The 14093-nt window shown below is 35.0% G+C and overlaps 1 protein-coding gene across 2 annotated transcripts; it reads right to left on the reverse strand.

The window, feature by feature from the left end:
- Nucleotides 1–21: 21 nt before the first annotated feature.
- On the reverse strand, nucleotides 22–13543 carry LOC132732033 (myosin-11-like). 2 transcript variants are annotated; one of them, XM_060718379.1, is made up of 8 exons: nucleotides 13406–13542; nucleotides 7466–7702; nucleotides 6614–6762; nucleotides 4900–5101; nucleotides 4204–4287; nucleotides 2710–2769; nucleotides 2058–2153; nucleotides 22–1463 (listed from the first exon to the last, which is right to left on the reverse strand). In XM_060718379.1, exons 2-8 carry the CDS (start codon nucleotides 7700–7702, stop codon nucleotides 1167–1169), a joined length of 1125 nt encoding a protein of 374 aa, XP_060574362.1. In that variant the 5' UTR covers nucleotides 13406–13542; the 3' UTR covers nucleotides 22–1166. The 2 variants fall into 2 exon arrangements, with proteins under 2 accessions (XP_060574362.1, XP_060574363.1); XM_060718380.1 differs by lacking the exon at nucleotides 2710–2769 and having other exon boundaries at nucleotides 13406–13543.
- Nucleotides 13544–14093: the final 550 nt, after the last annotated feature.

A 14093-nucleotide genomic window follows, 5' to 3' on the forward strand; every position in this document is an offset into this window, starting at 1 on the left:
GCCAAAAAAATATAACTAAACTTGATGAATTCAATAACTTTATTTTTCTTTCCAATGGTTCATAATGTAAAATGACATAGTTAATATAATGCAATGTATTTAAAATTTAAATATACAATGTCTAATCTGCTAATTACATAAATTACTTAAATGACATACTGACTTATAAAATATATTAAAATATACTATGTCTAATTTGCTACTTACATAAATTCTTGAATACATACTGTGTAATCTAACATATGACTATGGCATATTATATAAAATGTGTTAAAAAGTAAATATACACATTGCGGATAATACACAGCAATTAATTAGGCTACATAAAAAGAACAGAACATTAGTTAATTTGAAGTTTAAATTACAGCCATTCAAAGGTTTTCTTTTTTCACAAGTAGTGGAAGCGGCCTTAATTTTGGGAAATATAACACAGTATTTTTGCAAATGAGGAAGAAAAGACTTCATGTCAATCATATTTTCAGGGAAAATTGCATGATTCTCATGAATTCTGAGCCCCTGCTATAGAAGAAAAAAGCCCAGCATCATCATAACAATGCTTCAACATAATGATGCTTGACTTTTTTGTTGGTTTTTTTTTATAAAAAATATAATATCTAAAATTATCAACTAAAACATTTTTTTTTTTTAATAATCATAACATCGTTAAAGCACAATAGTCACAGTACAAATGATTAAAGGAGAATGGCAGTTCATTAAAGCAGCATGCCCCCAGATTCATGCTAATGAAAATATAAAAATATTGTGCATTAAACTAAGAAAAAGATGAACACAGTTCATATGGCACTTAAAATCCAAGAAAACTATCAAGATGGTGTAAAAATATGCAAAAATAGCCCTTACAACATTAGTCACTAGTCAGGCAGTAGAAATGTTGTGACAAATACTGCGAAAGGCAGTCAACAATCGAACATGACATGTAAATAATTATTTAAATCTTTTTAGTTTTTATAAAAATCATTGATTGATTTTCTTGAAATAATCTGATTTACAAGTATCTGGAGGTATGCAGCTTTAATTTGACCTCAACACTATTCTCATATAATGAGTACCTACTTTGGACTAAAATGACCATGGATTAATATATAAATCCATGACATGACCAAATTTAAAACTGTCAAAAAAGATTCAAATGCTTTGTTTAGAGACTATGATTGATTTCTGCCCTGGGCCACGCCTTTACTTACTAAAGGACCACCCTCTTGTAAATAAACTGGTGGCCACACAATTTGCTCAACCTCTGCACCCCTATTTGTGTATGTATCGAAAACATTGGTGTCAAAAGCTGACCCAGGAGATCTTGTAAAGTCTATAAACATCGGCGGATGTTGTGTCTGCATTAACCAGAGCAACTTAAATGATTTTTCAAGGTATATCTTGACCTCTTCGTTCTGTAACATGTCGTCTGTAAACTTTTCTTTCTTCTTCATAACCGGCAAAATATCCTGGCACAGAAAAATAACAACACTGTATCAGAGAGATGTAGATAACATGTATCTGACTATATGATACATTTCTAGCCAACCGGATGATTCAGATTTCAATAAGAAATTATCAAACTTAGCCTGCTGAATTTCTAAAATAAACTTGTCCAGCTTCCGTTTTTGTACGGATTTATATTAAAGCGATTTTAGGGCAATTTATCAAGCTTTAGATTTTTATTTGCGTACATAAAGGTAGATGTAATATTTTAACGGTGACTGAAAGATGTAACTATTGTGCTATGTTTGCACATGTATGACAACATGTCTTAGTAAGAAAAAAATACGAGAGCAAAATGTTGAATGTGTCGGGAAATACGCCAGATTCAAGCAGATTATGTATACACCGGTACGTGATAGTAATTTTGTTCTTGAAGATCAGTCGGGACTTTTTTTAATGATTTTACCATTATTAGCTAGAGAAATGAAGTTAAGTTAAGAAATCCCTTAATTAAATAACGAATAATTGTACATTGAAATCAGGACATGTACACCAGCAGCATAGATAAATGAACCTGATAACATAGCTAACTCCACGTTGTAAATATATAAACTTACCGTGATAGTAATATTTTCAAGCAATTCATTAGCAGTGCCTTTACAGAACTCTTTGATGGCAACATCAGCTTTCCCAGTTTCTGGTGCGTCACCAGCCTGAAAATGAAATTACTGATCAATCAGATCTTTAATACACTAACAACACTTGAACCGACATAAACAGGATTTTACCACCCGCATAGTATTCTCTTCCATGCAGGCTGGTCTGTGAAGACGGTCAAATCTTCTCAAGTCTTTCTGTTTGACAAATTACAAATTTTATCTACATGTCCTAAATTTTTAAATCAATAATTGATAATCAATTATTGGATTGATAAAAATACCACCAGATCCTACTAAAATACACTTTCCATATACATGTATCATGAAGTCAATTATTAAAAAATACATGTACATTACAAGCTGTTTTCTTCTCTGAGGGCACATGTTGCAGAGAAGGCGCGGACATAAATGGTAGAGGCACCTAGTTATTTCGTGAACCATCATTAAAACTGACAGTTCACTTGAATGACAGCGCAGATTATGAAGAGTGAATAAAAAGTTGTTGTCAGTGTCGTTTACTGACCAATTTATTGTTCTACTATGGATATTTCAAAAATTACACAGGCATAGAGGAAATAAAATATCAGAAGTTATAAAGATTTCTACTAACTTGTGTGGTATTTTTCGTCTCAGGAGTTGAAGATTCTGACTGGTCCAAAGCAGTTTTAGCCTAGAATTAAGATTTTTTTATTTGAATATTTAAGTTTTACATGCATAAGCCTCGTTTTACAAAACCATTTTACGGCCTATCCTTTTTTGTTTCCTAGAGTTTTCAGTTTTTATTATACTAAATCATGATGGTTTAGATTCTGTACTTCCTTCGTACAAATTCTCTTGACAAACAAGTCGCTTTTCGCACCTTATATTTAATATAAAGTTGCCTTTAAAATTTACCGTAAATTAAATTTGAATTCCAAGATAAAATGCCTTGGATTTCTTTACAAAGTTTTTGCCCACAACCTGCTGGCGGCAACTTATTCTATCCATGCGACAAATACCGTCTGCACGTGGTCTGCCTTTTTTTTGCTTAATTCAGTCAGAAATTTTCTTTTAATTTCCCCAAAAATGACGACAGAAAGATGGACATGTACATTTAAGAAATTTAAGTGATGTATAACAAGCTGATGGTGCAACATTGTGTACCACTGACGCTAGTATGCGGCTTTGTTAGCGACTTACACATACAGTATATTAATGTTTGTAAACAAGTGTCTGGCATTACATATCACGTTTTTAGTTAATTTACTTCTCACATACATACACATCTTATTTAATGTGATTATGAAAGACATCGAAAAAAATTTTTTTCCTCTTGCAATGTATACAAACAGTATACAAAATGTTTAACCAATTAAAAATAATACTAAAATGATAGGAGTCCAACTTCTCAAATAATTTATGATTTATTATACATTACATGTATGTAAGGCCCCCACGATTACACGTTTAAACGGATTCGTTTCGATTTTCATTTTAATCGAAATGACCATATTGTCTTACACAATTTCTTAATAACACTTGACGGCTAATCAGGATTTTTCAACCAGTGAGTATTCTCCTTCAAGCTGGTCAAACGGAAATAAGTGTTTCTGGAAGCGCGGACATGGAACAGCATTAACGGTGCAAAAATTTTTTCTTTAAACCATCATTAAAATTTGGTTAAAATGGCGGTTAAGAGAAAAAAAATTTTGTCGTGCTGACATTAAATGTGTTCTACTATGCATATTTTATTTACAGGTATAGAAAATAAAATAGAAAGAAAAATCACTATTTGTGTCAAGTCAAATTCATGGTGTGCATAGTAAAATTTAAGAAGATACCTAGTTTACAGGGTACTCGTTTTTTCTTAGGCAATCTTTTTTTTCTAGACGTTTACAGTTATATTCGTAAACTATATAATCTTTTCAAGTTGCGGATTATTAATAAGAAGTTCATTACAAAATTTCTTAAATTGAACGAACATGAATGTCGGATTGTCTTAAAATTTTTGTTATTCAAATTAAAGATTATTTTAAGGAGATATCATTTGTATATTCTGTCAATAGGTGCTCATATCAAATCTTTGATCAACCTTGGAATACTTTGACCTACCTTAGATACTTACCTTGACCGATAATGGATCAGTTATAAGTCCTGCAAGAATCATATGCTGTTTTTGTACTGATTCAGAACAAAGCTCGCTGCAACACTGCAATGATAACAAATACTGATATTTGTAATAGTTAAAGCATCGGCATGATGAAATGATATTTTAACGCGGAATAAAATTGAAAAGAAAAAATATGTAAACGCGGAATAATGAAGTCGATAAGAAATGATATGTAAACGCGTAATAAAGTTTATAAGAAATGATATGTAAACGCGGAATAAAGTTGATAAGAAATTATATGTAAACGCGGAATATTGAAGTCGATGGAATATTAAAGTTGATGAGAAATGATATGTAAACGAGAGATAAAGTTTACCGGAACTGATACTTTTAATTGAAAATGATACACTGACGTGGCATATATTATAATTCATATGAAATATATCGATCTAATACTCTGAAATTAGCATACAGTAGAATGATATTTAACGTGATTTTGAGTGTGTCAGAAATAACGTTTTAATGTATAATACAGTGTATATGTAAGAACTGACATTTTAACATTGCACATCAGAACATATATTTTCACGTGATATAAAGTCTATCGATGTGTATCGAAAACGATATCTTAAAGTAGCATAATATTATACCTTTCCAATGGCATGTAAAAGTAATATCTTTATGTGACATATATATCAAAAAACATTGTACCTTTAACATGGCATATAGAATTTCAATTGCCTCCGGATCTTTTTTATCATTCTTCTCTGTTAAGAACTCAAACGTGTCAGTCCATTCATTGTCATATATCTCTTTATATCTTTCACCAAGATTGGTCGGCCGGTTCTTGTCGCCAAGGTCTGTTATTTCTGGATTTCCAAATTTCAGCAGGTGAGATTGAAGCTCGCTTAATCTGTTTAAAAAGAAATAATACACAGTATTTGTATGTTTTTTGTACTGCCAGTACCTTAATAACTTAATAGCAGATGTACTTTCAATATAGAATAATAAGTGTTCGCTTGAAAAGGGGCATTGAACATGTCTCTTTTCTGTATAAAACACCTTTCAAGTATAGTTTCAATTCACAGCAACTTGAACTTGCATTTGAATGACCCGTTTACAAAACATTTACTGGAGTGAGTACCCATGCTATCCAGTTACTAGTATACCATACGTTTCGATCGACATTATATTACATCCTGCTGTTATACAGCACAATTTCGATCGGCATACGGGATAATCCTGCTGTTATACCGCACAAATGTTTCGATCGGCATACAGGATAATCCTGCTGTTATACAGCACAATTTCGATCGGCATACAGGATAATCCTGCTGTTATACAGCACAATTTCGATCGGCATACGAAATAATCCTGCTGTTATACAGCACAATTTCGATCGACATACAGGATAATCTTGTTGTTATACATGACAATTTCGATCGGCATACGGGATAATCCTGTTGTTATACAGCACAATTTCGATCGGCATACAGGATAATCCTGCTGTTAAACAGCACAATTTCGATCGGCATACGGGATAATCCTGTTGTTATACAGCGCAATTTCGATCGGCATACGGGATAATCCTGCTGTTAAACAGCACGTTTTTGGTCGGTATACTGTATAATCCCGTTGTTGTACAGAACGTTTCGATCGGTATACTGTATAATCCCGTTGTTGTACAGAACGTTTCGATCGGCATACGGGATAATCCTGCTGTTATACCACACGTTTTGATCGGTATACGGGCTAATCCTGCTTGTTATACCGCACGTTTTGATCAGCATACGAGATAATCCTGCTGTCGTACCGCATGTTTCGATCGGCATACGGGAAAATCTTGCTGTTATACCGCACGTTTCGATCGACATACGGGATAATCGTGTTGTTCTACTGCACGTTTTGATCGGCATGCAGAGAACTACACGTTTCGATCGGCATACAGGGAACAATTCGTTTTGATCGGCGTACGGGGTCATTATGCTGTTATACCGAACGTTTCAATCCGCATTTGGGGAACAATTCGTTTCGATCGGCATACAAGGTAATTATGCTTTTATTCTACACGTTTCGATCGGGATATAAGGAAATGATGCAGTTATATCGCACATTTTAGTTCGGCTTACATGTTAATTATGCTGTTATAACGCACAATTCTGTCGGCATGCAATGTAATTATGCTGTTATACTGAACGTTCCGATCGGCATACGGGGAAGTTTTGCTGTTATACGGCATGTCTGTCAATATTGTGGCATCCTCTGTAACGCACGTTTACTTTATTTTTTCTTTTACTTTCACTTAATTTAGTTTTGCGTTTCGGTTGCACATATGAAGTGTGGGTAGTGCCTGTTATAGTAAGTTATACCAAGTTTTTATCAGCTTACAGACTGTCCTGTAATAAAACATAAAACAATATTTCACCTATTTAACGCATGATCTTTTCCCTCTTTTTCTTCTTTCAGCTCTTCATGTAGTTTTTCAATTTCCTCTTCTTTTTGGGAAATTATCATCTGTAGTTCAAATATTTCTCTATCAATCTTTTCTGTCCTGCTTTCCATCTGGTACTTTCTCTAAAAAGAGAAATGATATCTATTGAGCCCTAAGGGAGCCTTATTTTTTCGGAACACCAGGCTTACACATGACCACACGGAAGTCAAGGTGTTTGATTTTAATGGTGTATGTTTTGCGTATTATTCAAAGAAAAGTACTTGCAAGCCGAAACTTTGAATGAAGTTAAATAGCGATGATAGAAATAAAAAACATTTGTTCAATATTTCTGTTCTAAGGTCTAAAACCTACAATTTTGCACATTTTTTATATATATTTACGGCTTCCTGGAGCCACATGAATTATTCTATGACATTATTTCAAATGACGTTTTTTAAGAAGTTAATAAATCCTTGCTTCTTAGTGATAAGTTAGCTAGCCTATAAATAATATCGTCGAAAAGGGACTAATAGAAAACAAGATTTCGCAGATCAACATAACACCCAGATTAATTAGTCCTTGTCACGTGATGGAAGGTTTCCAGAGGTAATGTTCCATTGCTTAAGAACCCGACATTGCATCTTTCAAGTACAATCTATTTGCTTAATAACAAAACGTCATGAAAAGTATTTTTTGTAGCAGAAATTGCAGTTTCTAGTTGATAACCAAAACACTCATATACTCAATACAGTACCAGTCAAGCCTGCATGTCTGTGTTATCTTGGACGCTTGTGACATCTCATTTATCAGGAATAAAAAAGAAGAATTCGCTGCAAGGACACTTACCCTGTTCGCTTTACAGAAAGACAAAAGATCCTCGTTCCATTCGATAAATGACTTGTTATTTTCCTTTATCGCGGCATAATTCGCCCTCCGGTAGTTCTCTCTGACAGCATGGAGTTTTTCCTTCATGGAATTGGCTTCTTTCTTCACGTCATATTCCGTCTTCATCCATATCAAACCTTTGCTTACTTGCTCCATGTCAGCCCGCTTCTGGGGTTGTGGTTGAGATAATTTCGACATCTAAAAGAATATAGATACAGTACAACCTCTGTAGAGCGGCCCTCTATGGAGCAAAAATGTTTTAACAACAACAGTATTTAGTCTTACCAAAAAAAGAGCAATACCTTTCAGCAACAAACTGTATCATACCATTCTCTAATACTGCCTGTTCTGTACTTTGATACAAAGCTGTTCGATCATATCATTGTAATGGTCCAATAATAGTAAATATTAACTAACTAATGAAACTAAATGATATTGGACAGATGTATTGTTGTGTAGTAGAAATATAATGCTTGTGATTATCACGTCAAAAATAAGGACGAAATATTATTGTGTGCATATATCATGTAAATTGAGAACTAAGTAAACATTTGAACAAATTTAGACCTATCAATAATCTAAAAATATCGGATAAAAAATCAACAATAATCATCATTGTCACATGATTTTCCTTGTATACATATTTTGCCGATATCATCCGAAATGTCAGAGAATGAGGTTGATCATTAATGTCAACAGCTTAACGGCATGAAGTTGGCAGCTAGCAGCCTAACGAAAACGAATACACTGTATTACAAACATGAAAACGGCTGCAAAAGCATTATGTTATTTACTAATGCTTTTAACATAACGATGTAAAATTCGCATTTGCTAGCAATAATTCTCTTTATTTCAATAACAATGTAATGCGATTTAATAAATAAATGTAAAAATTGATGTTAAATGTCGTAATTTGAATAAATCAGATATTAGCCTCAACATGTCCAATATGTAAAATATTAGATGGTCTTGGACGTTAGCGCCTCTTTTTACATATTGGACAGTTTTAAGCATACTAGTATGTCTTTTGGTTAGTTCAGCTTACTAAATGTTTGTACAAACGTGATATTTTCTTGGAAACTAAACTTGAAACGGTTATTACCTCTTAAAGATTACAGCGTGAGTTGTTAGAACATTTTTTACCTACTTCTTAAATATATCTAAAGATACCCTCTATGTCAATTGAGACGGCTATATAGACAAGTTACGAAATTTAAAAAAAACATGCATATCTGATTGACTGAATAGGCAGGGACCCACACCCCCTACCCCAAAGAAGAATGGCTAGTGACTATCTGGAGAGGTAAGAAGGATGGTGCTTAAGTCAATGAAAAAGTCTGCAGAAAAAGAATGTTGTTGATTATTTCCGGGGTAAAAAAGCTGGTAGCTATCTCAGAGTAAAAAGGCTTGTGACTATCTGAGAGTAGAAATACGGGTGACTATCTCAGAGAAGAAAGGCTGATGACTATCTCAGAGTAGAAAGGCTGATGACTATCTCAGAGTAGAAAGGATGGTGACTATCTCAGAGTAGAAAGGCTGATGACTATCTCAGAGTAGAAAGGCTGGTGACTTTCTCAGAGTAGAAAGGCAGGTGACTTTATGAGAGTAGAAAGGCTGGTGACTATCACAGAGTAGAAAGGCTGGTGACTATCTCAGAGTAGAAAGGCTGGTGACTATATGAGAGTAGAAAGGCTGGTGACTATATGAGAGTAGAAAGGCAGATGACTATCTGAGAGTAGAAAGGCTGGTGACTATTTGAGAGTAGACAGGCTGGTGACTAACTGAGAGTAGAAATGCTGGTGACTATCTGAGAGTAGAAAGGCAGATGACTATCTGAGAATAGAAAGGCTGGTGACTATCTGAGAGTAGAAAGGCAGGTGACTATCTCAGAGAAGAAAGGCCGGTGACTATCTTAGAGTAAAAAGGCTGGTGACTATCTCAGAGTAGAAAGGCAGGTGACAATCTTAGAGTAGAAAGGCTGGTGACTATATGAGAGTAGAAAGGCTGGTGACTATCTGAGAGTAGAAAGACAGGTGACTATCTCAGAGTAGAAAGGCAGGTGACTATCAGAGAGTAGAAAGACTGATGACTATCTGAGAGTAGAAAGGCATGTGACTATCTGAGAGTAGAAAGGCAGGTGACTATCTTAGAGTAAAAAGGCTGGTGACTATCTCAGAGTAGAAAGGCAGGTGACTATCTCAGAGTAGAAAGGCTGGTGACTATCTCAGAGTAGAAAGGCAGGTGACTATCTCAGAGTAGAAAGGCTGGTGACTATCTGAGAGTAGAAAGGCTGGTGACTATCTGAGAGTAGAAAGGCTGGTGACTATCTGAGAGTAGAAAGGCTGGTGACTATCTCAGAGTAGAAAGGCTGGTGACTATCTCAGAGTAGACAGGCAGGTGACTATCTCAGAGTAGAAAGACAGGTGACTATCTCAGAGTAGAAAGGCAGGTGACTATCTGAGAGTAGAAAGGCTGGTGACTATCTGAGAGTAGAAAGGCTGGTGACTATCTTAGAGTAGAAAGGCTGGTGACTTTATCAAAGTAGAAAGGCAGGTGACTTTATGAAAGAAGAATGGCTGGTGACTATCACAGAGTAGAAAGGCTGGTGACTATCTGAGAGTAGAAAGGCTGGTGACTATATGAGAGTAGAAAGGCTGGTGACTATATGAGAGTAGAAAGGCAGATGACTATCTAAGAGTAGAAAGGCTGGTGACTATTTGAGGGTAGACAGGCTGGTGACTTTATCAGAGTAGAAAGGCAGGTGACTTTATGAGAGAAGAATGGCTGGTGACTATCACAGAGTAGAAAGGCTGGTGACTATCTGAGAGTAGAAAGGCTGGTGACTTTATCAGAGTAGAAAGGCAGGTGACTTTATGAGAGAAGAATGGCTGGTGACTATCACAGAGTAGAAAGGCTGGTGACTATCTGAGAGTAGAAAGGCTGGTGACTATTTGAGGGTAGACAGGCTGGTGACTAACTGAGAGTAGAAATGCTGGTGACTATCTGAGAGTAGAAAGGCAGATGAGCATCTGAGAATAGAAAGGCTGGTGACTATCTGAGAGTAGAAAGGCAGGTGACTATCTCAGAGAAGAAAGGCGGGTGACTATCTTAGAGTAAAAAGGCTGGTGACTATCTCAGAGTAGAAAGGCAGGTGACAATCTTAGAGTAGAAAGGCTGGTGACTATATGAGAGTAGAAAGGCTGGTGACTATCTGAGAGTAGAAAGACAGGTGACTATCTCAGAGTAGACAGGCTGGTGACTATCTCATGGTAGAAAGGCAGTTGACTATCTGAGAGTACAAAGGCAGGTGACTATCTCAGAGTAGAAAGGCTTGTGACTATCTCAGAGTAGAAAGGTTTGTTACTATCTGAGAGTAGAAAGGCTGGTGACTATCTCAGAGTAGAAAGGCTGGTGACTATCTCAGAGTAGAAAGGCTGGTGACTATCTGAGAGTAGAAAGGCTGGTGACTATCTCAGAGTAGAAAGGCTGGTGACTATCTGAGAGTAGAAAGGCTGGTGACTATCTGAGAGTAGAAAGGCTGGTGACTATCTCAGAGTAGAAAGGCTGGTGACTATCTCAGAGTAGAAAGGCTGGTGACTATCTCAGAGTAGAAAGGCAGGTGACTATCTCAGAGTAGAAAGGCAGGTGACTATCTGAGAGTAGAAAGGCTGGTGACTATCTGAGAGTAGAAAGGCTGGTGACTATCTTAGAGTAGAAAGGCTGGTGACTTTATCAAAGTAGAAAGGCAGGTGACTTTATGAAAGAAGAATGGCTGGTGACTATCACAGAGTAGAAAGGCTGGTGACTATCTGAGAGTAGAAAGGCTGGTGACTATATGAGAGTAGAAAGGCTGGTGACTATATGAGAGTAGAAAGGCTGACTATCTGAGAGTAGAAAGGCTGGTTACTATTTGAGGGTAGACAGGCTGGTGACTAACTGAGAGTAGAAATGCTGGTGACTATCTGAGAGTAGAAAGGCAGATGAGCATCTGAGAATAGAAAGGCTGGTGACTATCTGAGAGTAGAAAGGCAGGTGACTATCTCAGAGAAGAAAGGCAGGTGACTATCTTAGAGTAAAAAGGTTGGTGACTATCTCAGAGTAGAAAGGCAGGTGACAATCTTTAGAGTAGAAAGGCTGGTGACTATATGAGAGTAGAAAGGCTGGTGACTATCTGAGAGTAGAAAGACAGGTGACTATCTCAGAGTAGAAAGGCAGGTGACTATCTGAGAGTAGAAAGGCAGGTGACTATCTGAGAGTAGAAAGGCAGGTGACTATCTGAGAGTAGAAAGGAAAATGACTATCTTAGAGTAGAAAAGGCTGGTGACTATCTCAGAGTAGAAAGGCAGGTGACTATCTCAGAGTAGAAAGGCAGGTGACTATCTCAGAGTAGAAAGACAGGTGACTATCTCAGAGTAGAAAAGGCAGGTGACTATCTGAGAGTAGAAAGGCTGGTGGACTATCTGAGTAGAAAGTAAAAAGGCTTGGTGACTATCTCAGAGTAGAAAAGGAGTGACTATCTCAGAGTAGAAAGGCGGGTGACTATCTCAGAGTAGAAAGGCTGATGACTATCTCAGAGTAGAAAGGCTGATGACTATCTCAGAGTAGAAAGGATGGTGACTATCTCAGAGTAGAAAGGCTGATGACTATCTCAGAGTAGAAAGGCTGATGACTATCTCAGAGTAGAAAGGCTGGTGACTATCTCAGAGTAGAAAGGCTGGTGAATATATCAGAGTAGAAAGGCTGGTGACTATCTCAGAGTAGAAAGGCTGGTGACTATCTCAGAGTAGAAAGGCTGATAACTTTCTCCGGGGTAAAAGACTTGCGACTTCATACAAATTAAAAAGTCTAGTGACTATCTACTGAGTAAAATGGCTGGTGCAATTTCTGAAGGGTCAACTCGGTTTTATGCTACTATCTAAGTGTAAGAAATTTTCGTTTATCTAAAAGAAAAAGCAGGTTTTGATTCTCTGAAAATAAAAAAGCCCGATGACTTTTTTTAATATAAGGGCCGAAAAAAAAGGCGGTGATATCTGCAGAGAAAAACGTTTTGGTTGTAAGGGCTATTAGAATTGGGCGGGGAAAAATTTGGGGGGTGATATATAATTAATATTTTTAAAACGATAATTCTTTTTGAGAAATAAAATTAATCTAAAAAACGCATCAAATGTCCGCGTTTGATTTTGGGGTTTAATTTCTTTTTCAAAAATAAGTGTCATTAAGTGTTTTTGGGTATTTTTTTAAAAATCCCGCTTTGTGTCGAATTGATTCTTGAAGCGGTTTTTGAATTGTAATATATCGCTAGTCTTGTATATGTGTCCCTACTTTTAAAAAATCATAAAAAGAAATTTAAACTACGCAATTCAGGGAAATTTTAAAATAGCTGAATATCCCGCTTTAAAATTAGAAAAAATACATGTATTTAATTATATTCAATACATCCTATTGGTTTTAACCCATAATTTTTCAAATTTTTTTCTCCCATATACAAGTAATAAAATTTCCATATTATCATCATGTGATATAAATTTTTCTTATGGTAAATCGTCCTTTGGGGATTTTTATTTTTATTTTCATGATTTAACATTTACTTCATACTTTGTTTTAATTTTGGACAATCTGGGCAGCCTTGGGTATATTCAAAATATTGGGTTCTATTAATGTTTTAACCCTATTTGCACCATTTTTTATACAGACAAAATTGTAAAAATTTTTTATAAAATATTTTGTTTTCTTTGGTAATATATTAGAAGTTCGCAATTAAAAAAAAAAAATCATAACGTACAAGGATTATTTTTTAATTTTCCATATTGTTTTTAATTGATAAATTTCAAATTTTAAACTTTTAATGAAAAATATGTCACGGATACATAGCTAAGTAAATGAATAAACAGATAATCTTACCCTGGCCGTCAATTCATATCTTGACAAGGAAGTTATAAATGTAGAGTGTATTTTTCCATGAAAATGTACATTGAATTGTTAAATAGGGCAGTTGTAAGATAAAATATACATATCAATTTTCTATCCGAAAAAAAGTATCCGGATATATGTTTATATCATAAGGGTTATGTATACCATATTAAAAAAGAAATCAAGTGTGACGGATTTGAAATATTTCAGTTGTAGCAAAATAAAAAATTGATATATAAAAAATGAATAATAAATAAATAATAATAATAAAATTAAATCTTTTCTTTTTTTTAAACACACTAAAATATTTATTTCCTTTTGTAAGCTTTAATGAAAATTAATGATATGCCAACATTATTTTTTATGTAAAAGAATACAGCGTGCGTTATATTTATGCTACATTTTGGCGTCTAATTTTAGTTTTATCACGTGCAGTGTATTATCAAATTTCGAGTAATAATGATAAAACATCGTTTTAAAACAAATGACCAAGCTGTACTCATTTTTTTGGTTTTTGGAGAATGAAATGAAGAGACATTTATTTCTGCTCATTTCTGGTTATTACATAATTCTATAATAAGAAACATAAGTGATACAATATAACAATATAAAACAGCAAACAAATGTGGGCAAGATAGTAATATATTACTTATATAAAATTGAAAAAAAAAGAAAAAAG

The sequence above is a fragment of the Ruditapes philippinarum genome, unplaced genomic scaffold (genome assembly GCF_026571515.1).
Source record: "Ruditapes philippinarum isolate M1 unplaced genomic scaffold, ASM2657151v2 ctg305_1_1_1_1, whole genome shotgun sequence".
In the NCBI taxonomy this organism is placed as follows: domain Eukaryota; kingdom Metazoa; phylum Mollusca; class Bivalvia; order Venerida; family Veneridae; genus Ruditapes; species Ruditapes philippinarum.

Coding starts and splice junctions, on each gene's coding strand:
- LOC132732033 (XM_060718379.1), bottom strand. CDS start 7,702: ATGTCGAAATTATCTCAACCACAACCCCAGAAGCGGGCTGACATGGAG. Junction 6,763..7,465: donor CTTTCTGTAAAGCGAACAGG/GTAAGTGTCCTT, acceptor TTCTCTTTTTAG/AGAAAGTACCAGATGGAAAG. Junction 4,288..4,899: donor TTCTATATGCCATGTTAAAG/GTACAATGTTTT, acceptor TTATCATTGCAG/TGTTGCAGCGAGCTTTGTTC.